The sequence below is a fragment of the Corylus avellana genome, chromosome 6, assembly GCF_965113065.1.
Source record: "Corylus avellana chromosome 6, dhCorAvel1.hap1.2, whole genome shotgun sequence".
Lineage (NCBI taxonomy): Eukaryota > Viridiplantae > Streptophyta > Magnoliopsida > Fagales > Betulaceae > Corylus > Corylus avellana.
Window position 1 is genome coordinate 29089417 of NC_142495.1, and position 23262 is coordinate 29112678.

General features: G+C 36.3%; 3 protein-coding genes and 1 non-coding gene across 5 annotated transcripts; 2 read left to right on the top strand and 2 right to left on the bottom strand.

Moving 5' to 3' along the window:
* Positions 1 to 2770: 2770 nt before the first annotated feature.
* LOC132187572 (aquaporin PIP1-2) lies at positions 2771 to 4298 on the bottom strand. Its single transcript, XM_059601922.2, has 4 exons — positions 3863 to 4298; positions 3371 to 3666; positions 3135 to 3275; positions 2771 to 3019 (listed from the first exon to the last, which is right to left on the bottom strand). The coding sequence occupies exons 1-4, from the start codon at positions 4197 to 4199 to the stop codon at positions 2927 to 2929; spliced, it is 867 nt and encodes a 288-aa protein (XP_059457905.1). The 5' UTR covers positions 4200 to 4298; the 3' UTR covers positions 2771 to 2926.
* On the top strand, positions 3714 to 3786 carry TRNAK-CUU (transfer RNA lysine (anticodon CUU)). Its single transcript has one exon. It is a non-coding gene; the product is annotated as a tRNA-Lys (tRNA).
* Positions 4299 to 12861: 8563 nt separating the features above from the next.
* EPC1 (Nucleotide-diphospho-sugar transferases superfamily protein) lies at positions 12862 to 17588 on the top strand. The gene is made up of 5 exons (XM_059602165.2): positions 12862 to 13488; positions 14265 to 14661; positions 15262 to 15425; positions 15560 to 15630; positions 17173 to 17588. The coding sequence occupies exons 1-5, from the start codon at positions 13292 to 13294 to the stop codon at positions 17331 to 17333; spliced, it is 990 nt and encodes a 329-aa protein (XP_059458148.2). The 5' UTR covers positions 12862 to 13291; the 3' UTR covers positions 17334 to 17588.
* A 694-nt stretch (positions 17589 to 18282) lies between these two features.
* Positions 18283 to 21638, bottom strand: LOC132188298 (uncharacterized). Of its 2 annotated transcripts, XM_059602720.2 has the most exons (4): positions 21562 to 21638; positions 20215 to 20955; positions 19561 to 20123; positions 18283 to 19073 (listed from the first exon to the last, which is right to left on the bottom strand). In XM_059602720.2, exons 2-4 carry the CDS (start codon positions 20929 to 20931, stop codon positions 18827 to 18829), a joined length of 1527 nt encoding a protein of 508 aa, XP_059458703.2. In that variant the 5' UTR covers positions 20932 to 20955; positions 21562 to 21638; the 3' UTR covers positions 18283 to 18826. The 2 variants fall into 2 exon arrangements, with proteins under 2 accessions (XP_059458703.2, XP_088373939.1); XM_088517813.1 differs by lacking the exon at positions 21562 to 21638 and having other exon boundaries at positions 20215 to 20970.
* Positions 21639 to 23262: the final 1624 nt, after the last annotated feature.

Consider the following 23262-nt stretch of genomic DNA (forward strand, 5'->3'; position numbering starts at 1 on the left):
GCCCCCTTTGGGCTCATCAGTTTTTATTTCTTGTTTCAGGTGGTGACCAGGCTGCACTAGGAGGCCGGAATGGGGGCGGGCGTATTTAGGATTTCTTATGATTTCATATTAGTCAAGTTAATAAGTGCGTTGGCACAGTTTTCTTTCAGAAATTGATAGATTTATTTTAATAAGGATATCTATCTCGTTGTGAGACATATTTCTGTTAAACAAGAATATTTCAGTTTAGTTATCATTTTTTAGACATGATATTCTAGACTTTCATGCATTCATTGTTATACTAGTATTGTTTAGTTGATAAACCTTATGGATATTTGCGAGTAAGAAAATCATTAACAAACCTAACCCTAACGAGCTGGGGATGTTACAACGCCGGTGTGCCAGGCCGGCAATTTTTTTTTTTAATATTAATATTAAAAAAAAAAAAAAAAAAGCTTGGCGTGCTTACCATGTCAGCATGCTGTGAATCACGGCCCAATTTTTACATATAACACAATGATCCACTAATTAAACTCTTGTTTTATGTTTCCACTACCAAAAGCACAAAATGTCCTTAAAGATGGAATAATATAGAATTTGATTATTTTAAGTTTTTCCATTTGTTTTTTTCTTTTCAAAATAAAAACATTAATTATCTATCCAAAATATTTAAATTTATTTTTATATTTATATCACATCAAACACTCAAATACACCTTTTTAAATAAAAACGAAAAACACAAGCATTTGAAAAAATGTTACCAAATAGAGCCATACTAGCTTCATTGATTAAACTGGACAGTCTCCCTCTTTGTGAATGGTTTATAATGTGACACATCACCCAATTTCTTACCCACACGCAACATATTCATTCTAAGGCCATATTTTCAATTTATTTAGCCTACAATAGTACAATATATTAATGTCAGAGATCTGATGTGACCTCTGTAGGGATCTTGAGCCAAACATCACAAGATTTTAACTCAACTTTAGCATTGAATATTATTGAGGTCTATTAAATTATCATTCATACAAATGAGCCAACAACAAAAAAAAATAGAAGAATTAATTTCTTATCAATTTTTTTTTTTTTGGTGACATGTCTGCACAAGAAGGGGAGAGGGGATTCGAACTAGTGACCTTCGCTTCATTAGGCGTGATCCTAACCAATTGAACTATCTCTTAGGGACAATTTCTTATCAATTGCTTTGATAATAGAGCTCCCATTAATTTATTTTTGACGTACGAACTGGCTGATGACGTGCATGTGCCATGTGATACCGCAACGATAGAAGAAATCCAAGATGCAGTGCACAGCGAATATCTTTCATGGCCGAGCACATGAAGAGCTTTTCAATGGATGTTGGAGACAAGAAGGAGAATGATAACTGAAGAGCTTTTCTTGTTGTTATTTAAGCAATTGGCATGTTAGGTCTTACTATCTTACAGCCCGATCGAGGCTTGTGGTTTGGGCCAGTAACCATGACTCAGTCTCATCTTAAGTTGAACGGATAGATATTCTGTATATTAAATATCAACTAGTGATAAATGATGCATTTATCCACTTAATTATTAGTTTAAACCTTCTATTAACTTAAGGAATGATCGAATTATACCAAGATTAAAGGATATAGATGAAGACAAGTTCTAATTTATGACTTATATTTTTTAGATTATTGAGATCATGGCTATATGATGAGAGCTTCTTGTCTTTATCGGAATGATGCATATTGTATTGAGAAAGAGGCTGTGGTCAGACGCGTGGGTATGAGAAACTCAATTAGTACAATAACATATTGAACTACTAGTTAAATCAAATCAAAATTAATTGGAAAATATAATTTTAATCACTTAAAAAAGGAGATAGTCGTCGACCCACAAACACATTAGTCTAATAACATATTAAGTTACGAGTTAATACAAACCAAAGTTAATGAAAAATATGAATTTAATCATTTAACCTAAAATAAGGCTAAGAAACTTGTGGCATTTAAAATTGTTATGGCTTAATATAATTTATATATTCCTTAAAGAAAATTTAATCTAATTCATTAATTTATACGCGTGATATTTGATACAAAGATATAGATAAGCACAATGGCAATGGCTGGGGTGGGGGGGGACAAAAACAAAATCGGATATCTATCTCAATACAATAAGTGGTAGTAGGTAATTGTCCGTCACCAACTATAGCATAAGTTAATGGAATATGGCCTAAAGAAAAGTACAATATATATATATAAAACTCACTGCATGTAATTTATTTAAAAGAGTAATATTATACTAATAATTATTTATTTGTTGACATGTATTATTATGTGATTTAGTCACTACCAATTACTAAAAAAAATTAGCATCTCTCTAATCACTTGTTAACATGTGTCAACAAGTTATAAAAGAATTATAGCACTCAGTTCCCAAACAAAAAGGTACAGTAAATATAGTATGAACAAGTGGAGCACTTGCCCAAACAAAAAGGAACAAACTTTACAATAAGAAAGCCCCAAGGGCCAAACCACCCCTAGTGCCCCAAAATTTTAAAAAATTTCCTAAAGTTTGAAATGTTTCTCCAAAAAAAAAAAAAGTTTACCCTCCACTTTTTTAATTGCACCAAGCCCCTCAATACTAAATAGAGAAAAGCACTAATTCGATTTATATAGTTCGATCAGAACAGAAGCATTGTTATTGGATAGACAATACAAGCTGACAGAAGCATACAAAGCCTACCCACTAGAAATGGGGCCCATCAACAAACCTCCGTTTGAACAAAAAGGCAGTAGGGAAGAAGGCCATTGAGAGAAATCAAGCTGTAATACACATCTTACGTACACATACACAAAGAAAAAGGAAAGAAAAAACAAAGAGACTGGACAAGCTCGGCTTGGTTTTGATTTTCATCTTGTGATCTTGAGCCAGCAACATCACGGGCTGTTTGATCAGATCAACCATCACTTCGATTTGAAGGGCATGGCCCTGATCACAACCGTGTGGTACAGAGCTGCAAGTGCTGCCCCAATGAATGGTCCCACCCAGAAAATCCACTGCACCCACAGTAAATGAAAACAAAAAAGTTGTAAGAAGTAGGAACATATATAGATTAGGTGATGCCGTGATGGGTTGTTAAAATCATGAGATTAGAGAAATCAGATGGTTTACATGGTCATCCCAGGCGCGGTCCCTGTTGTAGATGATTGCCGCACCAAGACTCCGAGCTGGGTTAATTCCAGTTCCGGTTATGGGGATGGTAGCCAAGTGCACCAAGAAAACCGCGAACCCAATTGGTAGAGGTGCCAAGATCTGATTAGATACAGTAGCACACCATCATCAACAAAAAAAATTATCAACCAATCAATACGTATTTAGAGAGGAAGAGGGAGAGTGAGATTGCTTACGGGCACGTGGGAATCCCTGGCGCTACGCTTGGCGTCAGTGGCCGAGAACACTGTGTAGACAAGAACAAAGGTACCGACGATCTCAGCGCCAAGGCCATCGCCCTTGGTGTAACCAGGGTTCACAAAGTTGGCGCCACCGCCCACGCTTTGGTACGTGGTCTTCTCGAACCCCTTCACAACACCAGCACCGCAAATCGCACCCAGGCACTGCATCACGATGTAGAACAGCGCCCTCGTCAACGAAAGCTTCCTCGCCAGAAACAGCCCAAACGTCACCGCCGGGTTTATGTGACCCCCTGTCGTCAAAGAAATCATTATCATCAATCCACCACTAGTCATGTGAGCCCGTCTAGCTCAGTTGGTAGAGCGCAAGGCTCTTAACCTTGTGGTCGTGGGTTCGAGCCCCACGGTGGGCGTATTTTATTGCTAGTTTTTATTATTATTATTATTATTTTGAAGCCGAAATTACATGCAGTTTTTGTCGTGTCAAACCTGAGATGCCAGCGGTACAGTAGACGAGGGCGAAGATCATGCCACCGAAGGCCCAAGCGATCCCTTGAATCCCGACCGTTGTGCACTTGGTCTTTGACTGAGCGACGCCCATCACCGTCAAAACCGTGATGTACAGAAACAGGAAGGTGGCCACGAATTCGGCGATCCCAGCCCTGTAAAAGGACCAAGAGGTGAGCTCAGACGGCTCGAAAAGCGGCGCTGGCGGCGGCTCCTTGTAGTCCTTGCCATCGTCTTGGATCTGAGCCGCCGTCCCAATCGGCTGCCTCTCCGGGAACTTGTTGGCTCCCAATCTAACATCCTCTTCCTTACCCTCCATTTTAGCTCTAATCACAAAGCTCTCTTTCTCTTTCTCTCTCTCTCTCAAGGTTATTAGTCAGGGACCGTTCAATCTCTCCGATGAGACTGGTGTGAGTGGAAGTAGTGGGATTATATAAGGCATCATGGGCTCAGTTGTTGAGGAAAGGAGGAGAGGTGGTGGGACCTGTTGGTATTTCTAATTGAATTTATTTTTCTTATCCCTTGGCCGACCAATCATTTTCTGAGTTTTCATGTTAAATGACTCCAATGCCCCGCCCGTATGTTTGTTGAAAGTGACATTAGATTATCCTATTTGGCACAACCTCGTCCATACATCTGTGAGTTTAATTCTATGAATGAGTCCACCGTCCATGTGCTTAAACAACGAGAAAAATGTTGGGTTTTTGGTTTTCCATCTTTTGTTTAGTCAAAGTCAGTCTCACAGACTGGGGGTCGGTCCGTCGGTTCCTTGGCTACATCAAATAATTTCGGCTCGTGTTGTGTACTGCATACGTGGCTAACAAAGATTGCTCGATACATTGACCACTAAATTACTTAGCGCTCACCCCGTGGCAAATTGGCAATATTTCATTTTGGCTCCTCTTTCATAAATCACCATTTTGTTTTGTTTTGATTAACTGTGGTATATATATACCATGATACGAGATTTATTTATTAATTTTTTTAAAATTCATATATATATATATATATATGGCCAAATATTATCAGTCCCACAATCATTGTAGAAAGCATAGGTTATCATGCATGCTTCTTTTTTCACATGGCCAGGAATAATTAGTTCATCATTTTCTGTTAAATAAATTTTTCCCTTCTAATTGTGTTTTTATATACGAGCAGAGGAGCTAATGATTAGATGTTCATACGGCAAAGAACCGCACTACCAGACATGCATGGTGGCAGTTTAATTTGTTTAGATGATAATCATGGGTTCCTGGAATTTGATTATACTAATCTCGTCAATTAATATATTCTGGTCGAATTCTTTAATTGTAGGTGACATGCATGGATAACAAAAAATAATGGCCATGTCGCATATGCCATCGTCTCCGAATCTTTTTGGGATTTTTCTTCATCATCTCGTTCTGGAAAATTAGAGGTTCAAAGACCCAGATGCACTTCTTCCATTTAGGACAACTACTATAGAGCCAGGTTATCACTTGGACCACATGAGCACTTCGATGGCCAGATTCTTTGGGGGACTACCAAAGTGGTCATGTGTTGCATGTATCGCAGGTTTTGGACCCCGTCTTTTTGTGCATATACTCAACAAAACTATTTTGCTAGGGATAGCGATGGAACTAGAATTTTAGGCTTGGGGATTAAAACCAAAAAGAAAAATCTTTGAGGGGAGGGGGATAAAAAGTTAATTTAAGAAGAATTTGTATAGGTTTTTTATTTATTTTTTAAAAAGTATGGGATAGTAACTCTTTAAGCTTCCTCCCCCTAGCTTTGGCTATAGAGATAGGGTATCATTTATTCTCTGGAGTCTGGAGGGGAAGAGATATCTAAGTTTGACTTGCCTCAGGTGAAAAAATCATTATAAATCTTTCAATGCAAAAATAAACGATGAAAATGAAGTTCTCTCCCCATTTTGCAATCTAAACCGTTTATTTTATACATAAAATTTTTTACAATTTTTTCGCTGCAAGCAAGCCAAACGGAAAATACGGTAAATACGTATAAGCTAAAGGAGCTAATTAATCACTCATATAGAGGACTTATTTAGTGCCTAGTGGAGTAGCTTAACCTAATTAAGCTTAATTGCTGTTACAAGTTGTAAATTCAACTTCTATTAGATTATCCAAAAGCTATTACTTAAAATTACATTATTCAATTGACTGGCAAATTTAATATAATTTGGTCACATTCTAAGGTTTGTTGGGTTTAATGTCAGAACCTAATTGCGTAGGTGAATAAAACAATAACACAACGGACAAGTATTCCCAACTAAACATTGTTGAAATTCTCAATCATGATAAAATGGTGACGAAATAGTTTTATTTTAATATATGTATATATTTTTTTATGAGCTACCGCCCGTTGAATTTGGGCCATAGCTTTTGCTGATATGGCTGTATATATCACCATCCCTAAACAAGTTGCCTGACAACAGCACCACCCCCCCCCCCCCTAAAAAAAAAAGAAAAAAAAACAGTGTTATTTGATGGCTGTATTTGGGCATTCTTATGTTTGCTTTAATTTGTTCATATATTAATCATCTTCATGACAGAGATAGCAAGACAAAACTGGCTACCCTATGAGTGCACCTAATATATCCTATGCCATACGTACAGCCATAGGTAGTTTTTAGTGCTAATTTTGGATGGTTTACCAAGCTTTTTTTGAATTAAGTTAAAGAAAATTCTTTAAATTTTATTTATTAAATTAATATTTATTCTTAGCAAATATGATTAATCTCCCATGCATGATGTCAGTTTAATAGGAAATTTCTAAGATGGAATAGTAAGGCTGAATTAAATGGCATCAAGATGTGACTGTGCATGCACATCACTATCCCTTACAAAGATGGCTGACAAGCATTAAAAATAAATAAATAAATAAAAAGAGAAAAGCGGAGAATTATTTGATGGCAACAATTCATTGCAGTTTGGCATTTTTATGTTTGCATCCCAAGGAAAATGGATAACTTCACTTTGTCTATAAATTAATAATCTTCACGACAGAGATACATTGCAAGACAAAATTGGTTCTCTTCTCCATCCCCTCCTCCAGATTGGAAAAACTATTTTTACATTTTTATTTATTTTTTAAATTTAAAATTTTAAAAATAATCTATTACAATTTAATGATAAGGAAGATTTTGGAAAGTACTCGTCACTACCAAACCTTGGGTTAGAAGCAAACCGAAACTAAAAGAATCATCTCGATCGAAATGGCAGACAATATAATTGAAGCACAGCGTGAAATTCCAACCACACATCACAACATGACAGCGATAGCACCTATTGGATCGTTTCCTCGTAGAAGGTCGGTTGCACTGTCACCAGCTATTGCAAGCTATATAGTTGGAATTCTAGGGTTTTGCAAAATTCAGGCCGTCTAAATAGAAGGGTAATGAGATTTCTTTATTTAGGAGAAACTTCAGAAAGCCCTCTTGAACTTTCAGCCAATTTGAAAAATTCTCCCTAAATTTTCAAAACTCTCATTTAGGCCACCTGAACTTTGATTTTCTCTCACTTTGGACCCTTTTAACATTAAACTACGTCGTTTTTGGGCTGGGTAGGTGTTTAATTTTAGGATACAAAACGACGTAGTTTAATGTTAAAAGGGTCCAAAGTGAGAGAAAACTAAAGTTCAGGGGACCTAAATGAGAGTTTTAGAAATTCAGGAAAAGTTTTTCAAATTGGCTGGAAGTTCAGGGGGGCTTTCTAAAATTTCCCCCTTTATTTATTTTTGGGTAGGTGAGTCTGGTATTTTATATTATTCTAAGCAAGCAGGTCTTGTAATTCTAATTTTTTAAGATTGTTCGAATTTTACTAACAAAAAAAAAAAAGAGATTGTAAATAAAAAAATAAAAAAATAAAAAATTGGATAGCCTATTAATAAGATATCCTCACCTACTATAGCCAATGGCTAAGCCTACTCTCTTAAAAGTTTATGTAACCCATGTATAAAAGTTACTTTATTGCCTATTGCCCATCCTACATAGTGATTATTATACATATTTTCTCCTCTTCACATAAGCAAACTTTCAGGCAAGCCAACTTTTAAAGTGATGTGTATTGTGTTGCCTTTTACATCTTAGAGCTTTTTTTTTTAGTAGGTAAGATAGCTATTGAAAAAGCATAAAAATTTTATTTTAACTATTTATTTTTTTATATACAATTTAACAGATTTTTTATTCTACTATTTACTTTTTTTAAATATCATTTTGTATGAAAAATAGTGTGAAAGAAAGATGAGGAGTGAGTAAAAGAAAGAAAGTGACATAGAGAAAATAATAAACAAAGTTTATAGTGTAAATAGTAAATAAGCGTTTTCAAGGGTAGCTTAATCGACTGTGGACTACGCTTTATGAAGCGAAGGTAATTAATTTGAATCCCTCCTTCTTCTTCCCTTGTATAGACATGTCAAAAAAAATAAAAAATAAATAGGCTAATAAGTCTATTTACTGTTCACACTTGTCTATTGTGCTAAAGATGTAAAAGCACCTATAATAATCAAATTTGACTATTATTAAGAATTTGGCTATTCTTTTGAAAATGTTATAATTAAGGGCCAATTTGTGATGCACCAAAGTGATCTGAACGTTTTTTCTACTATATACCCCACGCTATTCTTTTGAAAATGTTCTAATTAAGCCAATTTGTGATGCATCAAAGTGATCTGGACGTTTTTTCTACTATATACCCACGCTATGTGTCCATAATTCAATTCAATTACACCCAATTTCACCAAGGGACGGTCACATGGCATGTTGCAGATATTGCAAAGCGAAACACAATTCAGCTTTTGGAGCGGAAATAGACGATGGATTATCTCTGGTTTTTGTTTTTTTATTTTTTTTATTCCACTCTTAAAATTTCATAATAAAGTTCCGGCGGGTTTCGGTGACGTCTTGATTGGGTATATCGATTTGAGAATAAGATGCTCAAACTCGAAAAATAGTTTATGATTTTCAAAAATTTAAACAATTTTCTGAAAAATTAAAGAGGGTTTTTTTTATTAAATCGAAAATATTTTTCGTTAACTACTATTTTCGAATGCACCAAATACTCGAAAATACTAAAAACATTTTTCATAAGTAATTTTACACAAAACAAAGCCTAAATCTCCCTTAATTTTCATAGCCGTGAAAACTCAAAATATACCAAAACAAAGCCTAAATCTCCCTTAATTTTATATTAATTGTTTTTAAATTTATTATTAAGTGATAAAATTATCTATCTAAACTTATATATGTGTGTGTAATTTTTTATATGATTGAAAAAAAAAAAAAAAAAAAAAAAGGACAAAGAAGTTATTGGATCGGGATTTCTTATAATTCCCTATCCCAAGCTTCCGATGAGGTCCATTGAGGCTAGAGTTGAGACCAATTGAGAGGGCTCAATCAATGACGAGGGATTGGGATTTGTTGGGCATCTCATCTCAATTGGAATGGCAAAGCTGGCTGGGTCTCAAAATTGGGCTTCATTTATAGAAACGAAGGAATAGCTCCTTAAAATAAAAACCCCAGTCATCTATAACCCAACTTCTGAATACCCACTATATGACTATATTCAATGTCCTTTTCGCAAACCGACAAGAGGCGGGCCTAATCTTCTTGCCCCGCTCTTGCCACGCCAGAATTCTAAACACTCATCATCCATTTTACTTTTATATTATTCGATTGATGTGGCCGTATTTATTAATTTATTAATTTTTTATTTTTTATTTAATAAATATTAATTTAAGGATTGATGTGCCTCTCGAGTTCAATCCCTTAGAGCATTCATGCCTTTTTTTTTTATTATTATTATTTTTTTTATTTTTTAAAGCGTATTTATGTCAAGTTTTTTTTTTTTTTTTTTTTTGATAAATTATGTCAAGTTAGCTAAAGGTTATTTTAACTATAATTATAGCAAATTTGAGTGAAAAATCGTTTTTTTTTTGTTTGAGTACATAAGTACATAATAAAGCAAGAGAAAGAAAGGAAAAAAAAAAAAAACAACTAACTAAGAAAGCAATAAAAAGTCTGGAGGGTCTTTTCCACTGGCAATAGGAACCAAAAGAAAAGGGGAAAGGTGATAGAGAATGCAGCTAGAAAAGTTTATGGCCGTGGCCCAACGTGCCGCATAATGGATGCAGAAGTTTGCACTTTTTGTGACTTTCCTAGCTTCCTAAAAGGAAAATGCTGTGATAGAGTCAATAGTATCTAAGATAATGAAAGAAATCCGCCAATCAAGAGAAAGATTGGGTTGCTAAAGTGCTAGAATGATAACTTAAGAATCACCTTCCGTAATAAATTTACCAATATGAAACATGACGGACTAATTTCAGAGATCATCCGAATAATAGAGCCATTCGAATCCCGGCAAATCATTGCTTGAACCAAAAAAGTATTTCTAATAGCAATATCAAAGTTGATCTTTTTTTGTTGCTCTTGTTTCTCTTCTCTTTTTCGCTGTCTTTCTTTCTCTCATACTCTCCCTCTCTACTCGAATTTTTTTAAATGTGGTTGTTAAAAGGAGACAAATTTTGAAAAATATAACCGTTAGGAAAAGATAAATTTTTTAAAATATGATTATTTGAGAGAGAATAAATAAATCATTGAGAAACAATATTTAAATAAAATAGTAAAATTTAATAAATAAAATAAAAAAATGAATAATTAAAATAGAAGAAAAATACTTTTTTTGAGCTAAAATAAAAAGGACTCCTGAAAATTAAACTAGTTGTTGCAAATGGAATTGATACGTGGCAGCTCATATTTGGTCTGCATCTGTCGGTCAACTTGGAAAGTTCCTTTTTTCTTTTTCTTTTTCTTTTTTTCTGGGTAATTAACCATTACGATACAGTAAACTAAAATTACAAAATGAGGGAGTGAAGACCCTAACAAACACCTAAAAAAACAGTTAATTCAGTACACGAAAAGTCGAAAACGCCAAGAAAAAGATTCCCATTGTTGACGGAAGGAAAAGCAGCCACATTATTGTCGGTGTAAGCTAATTTAATTTATAAAATATAAGAAGTTGGAGGGGTGAAATCACCCTTTGCGTATCTAACAAAATAAAAAATCTAGTACACGCATTTAAAATTAATTGCATCGAGTTTCTGTGAAAATGACCCAAATAGTTATAAAATAGATAATATTAGTTAAAGATATGTTTGGGAAAACTACATTCAAACTTATAACTTAATTGCAATCATCTTCAAACTATTTTTTTTTTTAATTTTTAAAAATAATAATAATATTACTATTTACACTTATTTATTACATATATTTTATAATGGGTGCCCCTACTATGCGGTCGGACCTTAAAAGTGGTCTTTTGCAGCAACCATTCATGTGTGGACACATAATCCAGTGCATTTTAACAAAATAAGATCAAAAACACTAGATAAACTCACGCCCAAACTACAAGGAACCCACGGCGCCAGGGAACCCACAACCAAACCACCGGCGCCGGCAAGCATCCCACGGCGCCGTCCATCCCTCTGCGCCGGCCAGACCCACGTCGTGGGTCTGGCCAGACCCACGGCTGGGTCTGGCTTGACCCAGCCGCACTTCCGCCCAGACCCAGCTGCTGGGTCACTACCTCCGGTCATCCTCTCCGGCCTCTTTTCTGACAAATCCAGCTTCAAAATCAGCTTCTAATGCCTTAAAACTCGTTTCTAGTGCCTCAAAACTCATTTTTGGATTCAAAACTAAAATCTAGAGGGGAAGATTAACCCTTAGGAATTTTTTCATCCTAAAGCCGGAATAAATGACTCACGGTGCCGGAGAATGTCACTCACGGCGCCGGAGCCAGACCCACGGCAAGACCCACGACCAGACCCACGCCGTGGGTCTGGCCGGGTGGTTGGGTCTGACTGGCCGTGGGTCTGACGAGACCCACGGCCATCGTTTCAGCAGAGACCCATGGGGGTCTCTTTGTTTCTGCCTCTGTAGTTCAATTTTTCTTGCTTTTGAGTTCAAAATCTAGTGCATTAGGTTGTAGATTATTTGTGTGCATTTTTTGTGCTTTAGGTGATGTGTCTTTGTGCTATTAGTTGCTGCAAAAGATCCCTTTTGCAGATGGACCGCATAGGAGGTTTACTCTTTTATAATTATTAACATAGCATGTTTAAAATTATTATTTTTTTATTTTTTAAATGATTTATATAAAAATCACTTAATATACATATAAAATGAAACATTATGTCTAGGGGTGTTCAAGCGGGGCGGTTATAACTACTCCGCTAACCGCAAGGCGGTTATTAAAAACCGATAACCGCTTAGGACGGGCGGTTAATGGTTTTATCGCTTAGGGCAGGCGGTTAATGGTTTTAGGGAGAAGAAAAAGTATATAATAATATAAATATATATTTTATATTTAAAATATAACATCAAAATGACATCGTTTTGAAGGAAAACAACCACTCACTCACTCAGCCTGATTTATACAGATTAGGGTTTTATCTTATTCTCTCAATCTCAGACTCTCTCTCACGACTCAAGTCTCACGCGGTGCTGTCCCTCTCTCTCTCTCGGACTCTCTGTATCTCCTCTCTCTCGTCGCCTCTGTCTCTCCTCTCTCTGTCTCACAAGTTGAATAGCTGATGACCACACCCCGGTGAATTTTTGTCTATTTATTTTTTTAGTTTATGGGCTACATGCTTGTAGTTGTTGAGAAAGTAAGGAAAAAACCCACAGATTGTTACAATTATTTTACATATAAAAAAGCTATTATAAAACCGTCGATTATTAATTTTAGTAACCACTAATAGTCGGTTATAAAATAAGTTATTAAAATTTAATAACCACAGCCGCTAGCCCAATTTATGTCTATATAAGGAAATTTCAAGATCAAGCAAGAATTCAACGCACAGTACGCAATAAAGGAAAGATTCCAAAAAAAAAAAAAAAAAAAGAATTCAAACTCGATGGGTATTAATTGTTATCCACACGGCATGCCAACCAGCTAAACAGTGATAGTCAAACTTTACATATCACGATTCGTGATCCACGGTTTTTTTTTTTTTAAAAGATTTTCTTTTTAATTAAAGATTATTTTAATTACTAAAAAAAATCTTCTTGATGATACATACCATTACGTCGCTGCTCACCCTCTAGAGAATCGTGTGTCCCTAATCGAAGCAAGCTCAACGGTTCAACACTTGCATCTGAGAAGAAAATGTGAGATCAGGCCGTGGATTAGACGCGAGCGAGACATGGGCTTATGAAATCAGTGACATCAGCGAACCATCACCGCCAAAAGAATCATCACGGCCGTCAATTCTTAACTCCTTTCAATTCGAACACGATCAGGCCTACGCTACACCATAATATTCCCCTTTCTCTCTCCGAGAAACGGACGGCGCCGGCGGGAACGAGAGCCGGTGGGAACCGTATGGACGAATCGTTGTTGGTCTAGAAGGATCGCGGTGATGAGAGGGAGCTTGTTGAGCCGTCGCGCGGCGCAGCGGCTCCGGCAACTCGCGATCTACACCCTCGGATCGGTCAAGATCAAGCTCCTCCTTTCCTGCATCATCGCATTCACGGTGTTCGCGCTCCTGAGCGGCGGCTCAGGTTTTATGGGATGGAACAATCACAGCGCTGCTCTGGACCAATTATCCGTTCCACGGTGCGTACAGTTAGATGCACAAAAAAAAAAAAAAAAAAAAAAAAAGAGAAGAAAAAACTTGCTGATTAGCATCTTAATTATACTTACTAATATCATTAATATAATTATATATTTTCTGCAATAGGTAATTATTATAGGCTTTTTTATTTTGTGTGTGTGTGTGTTTTTTTTTTTTGGTGTTTTCCATGTTTAGTGAATATTAAAAAAGAAATATAGTTCAGTTTGACCGGGTCCTGGATTTGTGCTCCATTTTGATTATTCTAGTTGATTCTATTTGGTTTTGGTAACAAATATTTAAACGACTATATATATATTTAAGTTTGGAATGGTAGTACTTCGTAGATATTGGTTCTGGAAAGTGGTTGAAGAGGAAAATATTATATCCAAAATGGAATATACACTTAATTAAACTCTGCGTGTTTTCTATTTTATTTTTTAAATTTTTTGACCTCTTTTAGATGGTTCCTTTAATATATATTACTCCTCAAAGGCTCATAGGGTTCACAGTTCTCACACTTCACATGTTACCTGAAGGCAATTTTGATATGGTCACATGTTATGGTGTCAAAAATGTTGTGAATTAATTGATTTACCAAGCTTTCCAGATTAGAGATGAATTTATTTATGTAAAAGGATAGCATGGTTTGAGCATAATGCGTAGTCACAAATAGTAAGAATTTGTAGGAGTACAATAATAGGTGGATTCAACAGCCTTGTTCATTCTTTTTTACCATTTTATCATACGCATTCATGTTGGATATATATTTTGTGCACAGGAAAGGATATGCTATTGTAATGAATACATGGAAAAGATATGATCTTTTGAAGGAGTCCATTTCTCACTATTCGTTGTGTCGTTGGCTTGAATCTATTCATATAGTGTGGAGCGAGCCTAATCCACCATCGGATTCTCTTAAGAAATTTTTGAACCACATTGTAGAGTCCAACTCTGGAGGTGGGCGACGAGTTGAACTGAAGTTTGATATCAACAAGGAAGACAGTTTGAACAATAGATTCAAAGAGATTAAGGATTTGAATGCAGATGCCATTTTTTCCATTGATGATGATGTTATATTTCCTTGCTCCGCAGTCGATTTTGCATTTAATGTTTGGCAAAGTGCACCTGATACAATGGTGGGATTTGTGCCGCGTGTCCATTGGGTTGATCAATCGGTATGCCTTCATCTTATATTTATTTCCTGTTTTGGTTGAACTGTTATTTCAGATAATTTCTTACCCTCAAGCTAGTTAATCTAAATTCTTGCACGCGCATATGTTTCTCTGGTTTTGAGGGTAAAAACATTTGCATAAGAACTGTGTCCATTAACAGAGATATGACTTCTCGTTGCTTGGAAACCTTTCAATGGCTTCTGCGCTAGGCCAAGCCATTTTCATTCATGGTATTGAAGACTATAGATGGAACAATTGCCTTGTCATTCACTGCTCGAGTTTTCTGTCCTACCAAATGTGACAAAAGGGATAGCACACAGAATTACACAGAAAAGAAAGTTGACAAGTTGTCATAGATCTAAACTTATAGATCAATCTGAAGAAGCAACCTTATTAGGAACCTGTTAATATGGTAATGTATTGTATATAGCATGAGTATTAAGTCCTGAGCTAAACCTGTTATTTGGACCCCATTACGGATTTCATTTTATACCTTCTGCCATTTATTCACTGTTGGCCTTACCTAAAAGGAATCTGGAAGCCACCTGCATTTTGAATATCTGAAATCTGTCAAAAAAATTTTATAAGTCCATCTCTGTGCAGAAAGGCGGCAATGATTACTATGTATATGGTGGTTGGTGGTCAGTTTGGTGGACGGGAACTTACAGTATGGTACTCTCAAAGGCTGCCTTCTTCCACAAAAAGTATCTCGGTCTGTTCATGAATGAAATGCCAGCATCAATTAGAGAATTTATAACCAAAAACAGGTTCTTCTTCATTTGATTATGTAGCTTACAATTCCCCCCCCCCCCCCCCCCCCCGCTTTTGTTGATAATGTTTTCGTCATTTGACATGTGTCATCTACAAGTTTATTCACTCTATCATGGAATGGATATTCCAGGAACTGTGAGGATATTGCAATGTCTTTTCTTGTTGCAAATGCCACTGGTGCTCCCCCAATATGGGTGAAAGGTAATGACTTACCTAATAGAAACTATGTTATTGTCCATGAATTTTACTTCTTGATCTCTCCTTTTTTTTTTGTTTTTTTTGCAAGTCGTATGCAGTGTCATACAAGTTATGGGAGATATGATAATTATGATAATTGGAATCTAATACAAACTATGTTATTGTCCATGAGTTTTACTTCTTGATCTTTTTTTTAATTACAAAAAAAAAAAAGTCTTATTCAGTGTCATACAAGTTATGGGAGATGATGCTAATTTTAATAAAGTCTGCTGATTACTTATCAAAAAAAAAAAAAAAATGCTAATTATGATAATTGGAATCTTTTCAAGTTGGGACTGTTTAGTAGTTTTATAGAAAACATACCCAGCAGAATTCAAAAAGCTGTCTTAACTTGGAATCTCAAAAGGAGAGATGTGCCCTGAGCAACATGTGGGGAACCATGGAATTTTGTTTTTTAATTACATAATGATTGTTGCAAATTTCAAACATGCTAGTTAAAGGCACTACTGAGGAAGCCTGTGGTGGAAAATTCTTAATCTTGTTCTTATCCCTCACTTTTACAGCCTTTAAATTTTTCAAATTAGAATTGCTTACATGAGCATCTGCAACTACCAAGCCTCCCCAGTGAGGATTGGTAAATTCACGGTGCAAGTTAAAATATTATTGGCATTGAATGCTTAACGTGGTCAACCAAAACATCCACATTTCTGCTTGTACTCTTAGTAATCAGCCTTTGAATATCAAATACCATTTGATCTGTGCTCCATAGATGTACCGATGAAACTTTTATTAGACCTCTGGCTTAAATGGCACTTCTCCCTCCAAAAGAATGGGCTGAAGGATAAGGTTGTGGATGTTCAAGACCCGTGATAGGTAGCACCAGTACCTTCTTTCCTGTTGGATTCTTATTAGCAGCGGTTTGTAGTGGGGGCTTATATGGAGATGTAATTACTTGCATGCCCACTGTCTTGATAGCATTGCAGTATGCACAAGCATGGAATTTTCTCCTGCCGGTGCCAACAGTCATTGACTTTAGGTGGCTTGTTTTGCTGAGTGCTAGAGCTGTTGAAGGATTATGTACCGGAAGTTGATCCTGAGCTAGCATTGGGATCTGTAATGTGGTCCTCAATAGACTGTCTTCATCTTACTGAAACTTTTTAGTGCTTTGATTTGCTGCAACAACAAATTTTTTTGTGCAGCCTAGTGTTTCCCTATCAAAGCTCCTATAACCTTTAGATGCATTTTGAGAGCACATATTATAGTATATGCATGTCTGCAATGGTATCCAATTGACTTCCCATTTGTAAAAATGGAAGGAAAGATAATTATATTTGATATAGGTAGCAGCATCTGCATGAACTGTTTCCTGATTGTGGTGGTAGTGGCAACTGAAGAATATAAGTCAATTATTTCCTAAGAATGAACTGCACCTAATAGTTGGAAAGATTGTCATTTCTGCTTATTCACGGTATATCATTACCTTTGTTTTCATATTTACACTTTGTTTATATCTTTCCAAATATGTTGTTGGTGCCGTCATTGCAGGTAGTATATTTGAGATTGGTTCAACTGGAATCAGTAGCTTGGGAGGTCATAGTGAAAGAAGAACGCAATGCGTTAATAGATTTGTTGCAGAGTACGGGCGAATGCCTTTGGTATCTACGTCTGTAAAGGCCGTCGATAGCCGCAACATTTGGTTCTGGTAATGCAGTAATTCATACTTCCTTTCTATTGCTGGATGCCCACTCTTTTTGGTTTAGCACGTTGAGTAAGAGTTGTCCCGTTCTTTTTGGTTCCCGAGTTGTAAAATATTGAACTTTCTGCATCAGTTAGTGTTTGTCGATAGAAATCATCACATCCTTTAGATTGATTCCTTGTATTCTGATCTTGTAAAACAATATGGAAGTTCCCATTTCAGACTTATACTAGTCTTCTGAATAGATTGAAGTTACTTTTTTTTTTTTTTTTTTTGGTTAAGTGCCCCTTTTGTGATTTAGCAGGAATGTATATAGGCACATCTTTTCTTCATTCTGAAAGCCAGATGAAACTTCCCTTAATTATGTCAAAAATGAAGAATTTTGAGGGTATTGCAGCACCAATATGATATGAAATGAGTAGAAAAGGTTATCCAGAATTTCCCCCCCATTATTCAAGATATCCTTGTGCTTCTGGCAAAGTTTCCTTAATGGTTGGCAATTCATGTCTTTAGGTTAGGAGTGCAAACTTTTATGCCCATAATATTGTTTGTTGGAAAGAGAAAATAAAAGACAGAAAACAAGAATGTTAACAAGCTGAGCCTAATAATCTCTCCTCTTAATAGTCTATCAATTTGCTTAGAATTCAACTATAATTTATCATAGTAGCTAGCCTACTTGTCATGCTGAATTATCTGCCTTGGTATCGCCTATGCTATATTGTAGAAATTAAGGATGTTGGTATACAAATATATTGGATGCATTGAGGTAGAGACCTTATTAAAACCTGTAGCGTCTAATTTATTTAACTTGGTGATGGCATTCTTAGCATGGAATTAGCATAATAGCAATCCGTCTGTTCTTGAATAACTTATTTGAGAAGGGTTTCTGTAATCAGTTGTATGAAATTTTATAATAAAATATAAAATGTAAGAAAACATGGACGCAAGATAGAGAATGAAAAACACAAATTTTGGGGTGATTCGGCCTTAGAGGCCTATATTCACCGCCCGAAAGTGCCCTATAGGGCTGCTTCTTTATTGAATGACTTGATTATATGATTGTTGTCACATGGTCTATTTACAGGGAAAATGTGGTAATTGGGGTAGGCCGTAAAAAGGATAGATTTGATTACCGATAGACAACTAAGGTAAATACCTATAAATAAATAAAAAACCTAAATATTCTTGTATGCACATATAAACCAAATTATGTTGTAATGTAGAGAAGGGGTAATAAACTATACAATATGAATAACATAACGATATTATAGTGTTATGCCACCATGACATGACCCCCTCCTTGATTAGAAAATTTAACAATAATGCTAGAAACAATACTTTTTATCTCATCATTATTCTATCTTCTTGATGTTTCAGTGTCAATCAACTTTTGAAGTAATTATTGTTTTTTTTTAAAAAAAGTCGATGACTGATTGGTATTGCCATGCTTGCAAGATGAGAAAATGGTGGAATAAAAGTGTAGTTTTTAGCATTATTAAAAACTTAATTGTAGTCGTCAAATGATGCATTGAGTGGGAAGCAAGTCTCTTCACCACCAGTACTCCAAAGGAAATTGGCGTACTTGGATGCATGGAAAGGGTTGCCTGGCTCAGCGGCCATTGCTTGCTGGAACCTCTCTTCTGCTGCCCACAGGTCATTTCGTGCCATCCACAAGAATTCTGCATATCGACTCAGTCCCTCGGCATCGAGTGGTTCCAGAAGCACAGCACGCTTAAAGCACTCTTCTGCCCTGCAAAACATCAAGAGACAACCTCATTAGTCATTAGCAACATCTTTACTCCAACAAATCATAACCCAATGAAAATATGTTCACTTTTCACTATCCTAATTGTAAAACATGAATTCCATAAAATTTTAATTAACGTTAAAATATTAATTAAACCATCAAATTTAGTATTTTCAATTCATTTAAGCTCTTGAAATAAGTGATGATTTAATTAATAGCAGAGTAAAGGTTTTGAGTTCAAACTCTGACTTCAGAGTTTACGGTCCATTTCAATAAAATATTCTATTTTTAATATGCAAGCAAAATAACGACATCGGTGAATTAATGGACATAAATTTTCTTCAAGTTGGGTCAGAAGAAACTAAATCTATAAATTTGTCAGTTAGCATGTGAAAAGACATAATTTTTTATGATATAATTATTAAAAAAACACGTACTCAAAGAAGAAAACTCAAAGGAAATTTGTGATGAGAGTAAATTAGACACAAACCTGTCATTGTCATGAGCGACGAGGTGGAGGAATTGGGCATAGTTAGCGAGCAGGAGAGGATTATTTGGGTCCTGGTATAAACCCATCTGATACGAGAGATCAGTCTTAAAGAAATCCTCATAATCATCTGATTCCGGCTTCACAGTCACCGGCGAAACAAACCGTTGCATTGTTTCATGATCAAGAGCCACCCCTCTCATCTCTGCCTGCATCCTCGAAGCTTCCTCCACCATTGATTTCCACAAGTTCATCTCCTCCTCTGCGCTCAACTCCTTTTTCCCAAACAAACAAGCCTCAGATACCTCATCACCAACATGGCTTACTTTCCCACCACCACCACCATCACGATTTCCTATGCCAGAAGATGAATCGGAAAACGACCTGAAATCGTACTTAAACTGGGGTCGATTCTTGTTTTTTGTCTCTGTAATGGCTGCACAAGATATTTCCAGTGTAGCAGCAGCAGTGGTGGCAATAACAATGTTGTCGGCCATAGAAGATACCGTGAAATTAGCCAAAAGAATCATCACGTAAATCATAAGAGTCGGCGTCCGCGGAAAAACCTGTTACAATATAAATTAAAAGATTAATTTCATCATTTTTTTTTTTTTTTACCATTTTAAACTTTTGAAAAAAACAAATATTTAAGCAAACCTGTTGAAAGAGCCACACGAATGATGCATTCAATTCTCTCTGCATGTTATCAATGATCCCCTGTAAATCTTCACAGTAGAGAGTTTCCCTTATATGCAGCGCGTAGCTCTGAATCTCTCGAATCATAAATACCATTGAAGAGAATGCTCTGTTCACAGAACAGTTGTTGAGGTCCCCTGCTTCTTTCAAACTCTCTTCCCATTGTTGCTTCCTCTTGATTATGCGGAGCGACAGGGGAATTTCCACCCTGTTCGCTCTCTGTTCAATGCTCATGCGAATAATCTCATCTCTCTCCGGCCAAGGCGGTGGCTCAGGCTGAATTCCAAGCAAAGAAGGCCCCAAAGATTCCAGCTTCAAAGTTCCAGTGCGTCTCGTTTTTCCAGAGATCTCCCATACGGTGGAAGCACTTTCCTTATCAACTTCGTCACCATTATCAGGCGGATTGAACCTCTTTTTCGACAATTCCTCATCTGGGAATTCATCAAAATTTGCACTACAAGCTCGCTTCATACCGTTTCTTCTGGAATGACATGACGGGAAATGAGCGGGCTGATACGCTAATCCACATGCAAGGGATTTATTGCGTTCACAATATACTTTCAACCATGAAGAAGAAGATTTGTCGGCTGGTTTTGGAGCAGGGCAGAGTAAAGAAGGAACCGTAAGCTGAAAAGTCTGCCAACTCTTCAGCCTTGGACAGAGTACCTTCAATGCCATAACCAGCTGTCAACCCTCAATCTGCTGAAGAAAAAACAGAGCACCCATAAGCAAAGCAGAGCACAGAGACAAAACTGGTTAGCGATTAATGCAGAAAAGGCAGGCATAGCTGTTGACTATCAGAGTTCATGCAATCCCGTGTAGAAAGGTCTCTCATTACCTATAAACACGAGTTAAAAATAGCTTTTCGTGTTACATCTAAATCTAAATAAATCTCTTTCACCTGCGATTTTGTTGGTCAAAAGTACAGATTCACAGAAAAAGCATTTCACCTGCGATTTTGTTGGCCAAAAGTGTATTTTTAAACAGAATCCCAGAAAAAACATCTCATTTTAAATTGTGTTATTAAAATCAGATTCGAAAATTTTAAAGGTTGATTAGGTTTTAAATCCAAACGAACCCATGTAGTCAAAGGGTCACAATCCAGCATATGATATCTTTATTAATGGTTTTGGATTTTGTAATTGATTTTGTGGGTTGTTCATGTTAATGTTTTTATTTTGAATACAGAAAACAAAAATTTTAACAAAGACAACCATTGATGCCTTTGTTGCACAAATTCAAAACTAACCTAAAAGAAAATTGCATACATACTTATATATGTATATAGTTTCTGCATCAGAAACTCACATAGATATCATGGGATCTTCGAGTAGGACAGATTCGAAGCTCGGAGAAGATGAAAATGGTCTTTTAGCTCTGGCTATGGGAAATTTTCCTTTATAGGAAGAAAATGTTTTACAGGGGAAAATCAAATAAATCCCAGCCCCCAGGAGGTTGAGCCTGTATTCTCTGGCTATATGGTATCACACGTAGGGGGCCTGGTGACATAAAAGGAAAAACGTTTTTAAGGTTATTTCTTGACCAGTACATTGGCTGACAAAGTTAAACATGTGAGTGAGAGGTATTATGATCTACACGTGGCCGTTAATGCTTTTAGTTTTCCGAGTCATGTGAACGGCCTTTTTCACAGGAGAATAACTTCTTTAAAATTGTGCACAAACTAAATTTTTTGTGCCCTCTAATGAGAGGTTAACACATCAGTTTAGAACAAGAAAAGCAAATGCACCCAAAACATAGGATCTAACCTCTAAAATCCCTCGTCTACTACAATTTCATAGAAAAACCATATCTCCTACCTCGAAGGAAAAACTGCAACAGATTGAGATGGTGATAAAGATTGGTTTGATTCAAGTTCTTCGTGTTTTTATGTTTACCAAAAAACCTCTTCAAAGTTAAGCTCTTTTCCATTCTTTCTTTTCTGCTTCTTATTATGTTTGCTTTCTACTCTCCCCAAAGTATGGTATTAATAATCTGTTTCTGGACGAGGATTTGCCCCACCTCAATGATTTTGATTTGCTTTGTTCTTCTTAAGGGTGAAGTTGGGTGGAAGGGGGTAGCCTGCGGATGGCTGCATTTGTTTTTTCAATTTTACCATGCATAGAGTCAGATGCAAGGGAATCAAACAAATTGAATATTTTCGGTCGAACTAATAACACAAAGAACTTGAATCAAACTAGTCTTAATTACTATCTTCTGTTTCAGTTTTTCTGAGTGTATTTACTTTTGTTGTTCGAGACAAATGTATCAATCTCTCATTGAATAGCACAAAGGGCTTAGTTTGTGACACAACCTTATAGAAGTCATTCTCTTTTCACAAACCAAACATCATGGACGACGCTCTCGACACCTGAAACTTCTCAGTCAAAGTAATGCAATTTATAAACATTGAAACCACAATTCAAGGCCTGATTTATTGCCAGAGTTGGCTATGGTCTTAGGCAAGCCCAATCCATCACTAACCACCCATAAGCATGAGCCTATATGAGGCAAAACTGGTCTTCTTAGAAATAGTGCTGAGGACCAGATTTCAACCCTACCTCGATCATGTCTACGTTCCCAGTGGGGGGGGGGGTCGTTTCAAGAACTGCCTGTTCGTTTATGGGAGCAGAGACCGACCGTATCCGTCTCTAACATATGAATGCCATTTCGGATGGCCGCCTTAAAAGTCTCGACGATAATCTTATTTCAAACCTCAAGGACACGCATTATAATCATCGTCGTTGGGTTCACTTTAGGCTTTGACTTAGAACCGGGTTCGTAGAATGGGCAAAACCGCAAGGACATTATCTCAACTATCATAGTTTCTTTATCAATAAGATCATTTATCTTTGATTTTAGTCTCTACCAAATTCTCCACAACGAAAAAAAAATTAAAATTGTTGGGCTAATATTGATTTGATGTATACTATATTGTGTCTAGTCCCACAAACACAGCCAGGGGAAATACTCCAAGCACAAGTGAAAATTTGCATCATCCAAGCGTAGTTA